The 3,146-nt window shown below is 43.0% G+C and overlaps 1 protein-coding gene across 1 annotated transcript in view; it reads right to left on the bottom strand.

The window, feature by feature from the left end:
* Window positions 1-3,146, bottom strand: part of Glg1 (golgi glycoprotein 1) — a 125,395-nt gene that overhangs the window by 33,380 nt on the left and 88,869 nt on the right. Inside the window, exon 9 of the mRNA XM_004625997.2 lies at window positions 2,232-2,353. Coding sequence (XP_004626054.1) covers window positions 2,232-2,353 — 122 coding nt within the window. The remainder of the gene's footprint in view (window positions 1-2,231; window positions 2,354-3,146) is intronic.

Genomic DNA, 3,146 nt, shown 5'->3' with positions numbered 1-3,146 from the left:
ATATATATACTATTTCCTGTGATTGGTAGAAAAAGCCCTTTAGGGTACTTAGATTTATTTTTCTGAGAATCACTTAAATTAACTTGACAGCGATTATGTCTTCTATCAGCTTAGGAGCTGCTCAGCACACAAAGTCTGTGCACAACTGCCTTATTTTTTTAACACTTTCATCACAAAAAGATTTTAAGAGTGAGAATGATATACTGAGTAACTCTCCAGAGCTTTATCAACATGTGGCCAAGACTGTTTTACCTCGAAGACCCTTGGCCAGGGTTTGAGACTGGAAGCAAATCCCAGATCCAATGCTATTTCTTTTCTCTCCCTCTCCCTCCCCATCCCCCTTCCTCTCTTTCTTTCTTCTTGTTTTTATCTGTTTGGGACAGGGTCTCACTATGCAGCCCAGACTTGTAGTGACCCTCCTGTTTTCAGCCTCCCAAGTGATGGGATTACAGGCGTGTGCCACCATGCCCAGTCTCAGTTGCCAGCTCAGTGAGCCTGGGCACAAGGCCAGCCTGGTATGTGGTGCTGGGGACCGAATCCCAGTCCCTGTGCTTGCCTAAGCAGGCACTTAGTCTGCTGAACTATCTTGCTAGCCATCCAATATCATTTCTTTAGTGAACGCTTCAGCAGGTTTCCCTGAAATATGAGATAGTACTGTTGTCACACAACCAAGGTATTTTCTTTCTTTAAATTTAAAAAGCTGTATGGGCAGATGCCTTGTTTTTGATCTTTTTGATTTCGGAGGGTTTTTTTGTTCAACTGTTTCTGAGGTGAGGTTTACTTTTTGTTTTTGTGCTAAGGATCAAACTCAGGGGTTCTAGCTTACTAAGCAAGCATTCTACTGCTGAGCTAAATCTCTAGCCCCAACAACCAAGAAATTTAAAATTCCTTAAAATGCCGAGTGTGGTGGGACATGCCTATAATTCTAGCACTTGGGAGGCTGAGGTAGGAAGATTGCTGCTGCCAAGTTTGAGAACAGCCTGAATTGCATAGTGAGACCCTGTCTCAAAAAGACACACACACACACACACACACACACACACACACACACACAACAAACCTTACTATCATGTAATATCCTGTTTTTTTGTTTTTTTGCAGAACTGGGGATTGGACTCAGGCCCTTGTGCTTGCCAGGGAAGTGCTTAGTCCACTGAGCCATCTCCCTGGCCCCACTATCATGTAATATCCTGTTCATTTTTAAAATTTCCCAATTAGCTCATTTCTTTCTGTATGTTCATTCAAATCAAGATCCAGCAAAGGGCCACACATCGCATATACTTGAAAAATCTCTTCTGTTAAAAATCTGCAGCAGTTCTCTTTTCTTCCCTCGGCATCTTGGTCAATGCAGTTATTTTTACACTGGTGAATGCTTAGTCTCAAGCATGCTCTCTCCTCCACACACACAAAAGGTCTAAAGGCAGAACAGGGCTCTAATCTGCAAGAGCAGCAGGAGCTCACACAGCAGAATGATGCCAGCCTGGGCCCTGTTCCCTGACTACTGGGTCCTGCCAGATGCAGGCTAAGGGGATTTTTATAGAACAGGAAACCTACTCTTTCTTGCAAACTGGTTTTCAGAACTGTTTTTACATCATGTGTAATAAAACTAATGCAAGAGAACCAAACGCTTATTGCAGCCTTTTCTAGCTTTCCTAGATCTTGGGTACAAGTCCTGTCTTCTTTTTGCCCATGACCACACCTTCCAGCTACCAGTTTGTTTTCCATTTCAATTACAAGAACTACTTTCTAAGGCTTATAGTATAGCCAATACATACAAACAGGATGAAAAGTACAGACAGCTGGCGTATGTGTATCCTAAGTACTTTGCTCTGTCATTTCTATCTACATCAGAGGAAGTTATTCACTGTCCTTATGAATAGCCCCATGTGTGCTCAGTCACTGACAATAAACATCATCATAGTGCCCAGTCGAGGTGTCTCTACCACATGTAGCAGACAGAGACAGATCGGAAATCTGAATTATAATACCAGTTTTATTTTATTTTTTGGCGGAACCGGGGATTGAACTCAGGCCCTTATGCTTGCCAGGCAAGCGCTTATTCTACTGAGCTCTCCCCCCAGGTCCTACAACACTAGTATTAGCAAAACATACTGCTCCAAAAAATTCCATTCATGATGCTATAAATAAGCCACCCAAAAGCCACTTTGGGAGTTTCCCGTGCTGCCAAGGAAAACAGAAAATGGATGAATACCACAAGGACAATAACCTACATTGGGTCTCCGGATCGTATGTGCTTGCACGCTGTCTGTATTACAGATTCACAAGCTTCATTCAAAGCACGGTCAATGCGGTAATCTGCACCTGGGTCCGTCTCCTGAATCAGTGTTTGAAGCTGGATTTTAAAAAATTAAGAAGAAAGTCAGGCACCAGAAAAGCAGTGTCATCGGGTTCTCAGTCTGGCATACCACAGTGTCGTCTAACAGAGTACACAGTAATCACCGGCTCAATTCAAGAACTCTCACCAAGTTCCTTCCGACTGGTTTCTCCACCTAGCTGCACATGTCTGGGTAACTTACTGTGGAGACGGCATATCTACAGCTCTGAACCATTCCTGTACGTCTGCAGATCTTCACAATATAGCTGTATGGCCCCTCTCCTTCCTCTTATCTGTATACTCGCCAATCACATTACTAGATGACACTCAAGGGGAAAGACAGAATTCACTGGAAGAAAAGAAAGGGCTCCCTACAGTCAGGGATGCTGCTCAGGGACCTAGCATGAGTAAGGTCCTAGGTTTGATCCTGAGCACTGAAAACAACAAACTGTACATCTCTTGTTAGAGACCTGATATGGTCCTAAAAATGACTTAATTTTTCTGTGATGACATGGTTATTAAAAGAAATGTATTCACTGTGGGGTGGGGGTGCACATGAGCCAGTCCAACTACTTGGGAAGCTGAACTGACAGGTAATTCCAAGTTCAAGGTCAGCTGGACAAGTTATTGAGATTGTATCAAAATTCCTTAAAACACTCAGTGATAGAACATTTCTGTATTTAATCCCCAGTACTGTAAAGAAGCAAAAACAAAAGTGTACTTTGCTTTATTGAAAACAAATATAGCCAGGTATGGTGGCATAGGCCTGTAATCTAGCATTAGGGAGGCTGAGGCAGGAGGATGGCTATGA

The sequence above is a fragment of the Octodon degus genome, unplaced genomic scaffold (genome assembly GCF_000260255.1).
Source record: "Octodon degus isolate 3935 unplaced genomic scaffold, OctDeg1.0 scaffold00011, whole genome shotgun sequence".
Lineage (NCBI taxonomy): Eukaryota > Metazoa > Chordata > Mammalia > Rodentia > Octodontidae > Octodon > Octodon degus.
Note: the sequence above shows the minus strand (reverse complement) of the source record. Positions and strands in the feature narration are given on the sequence as shown.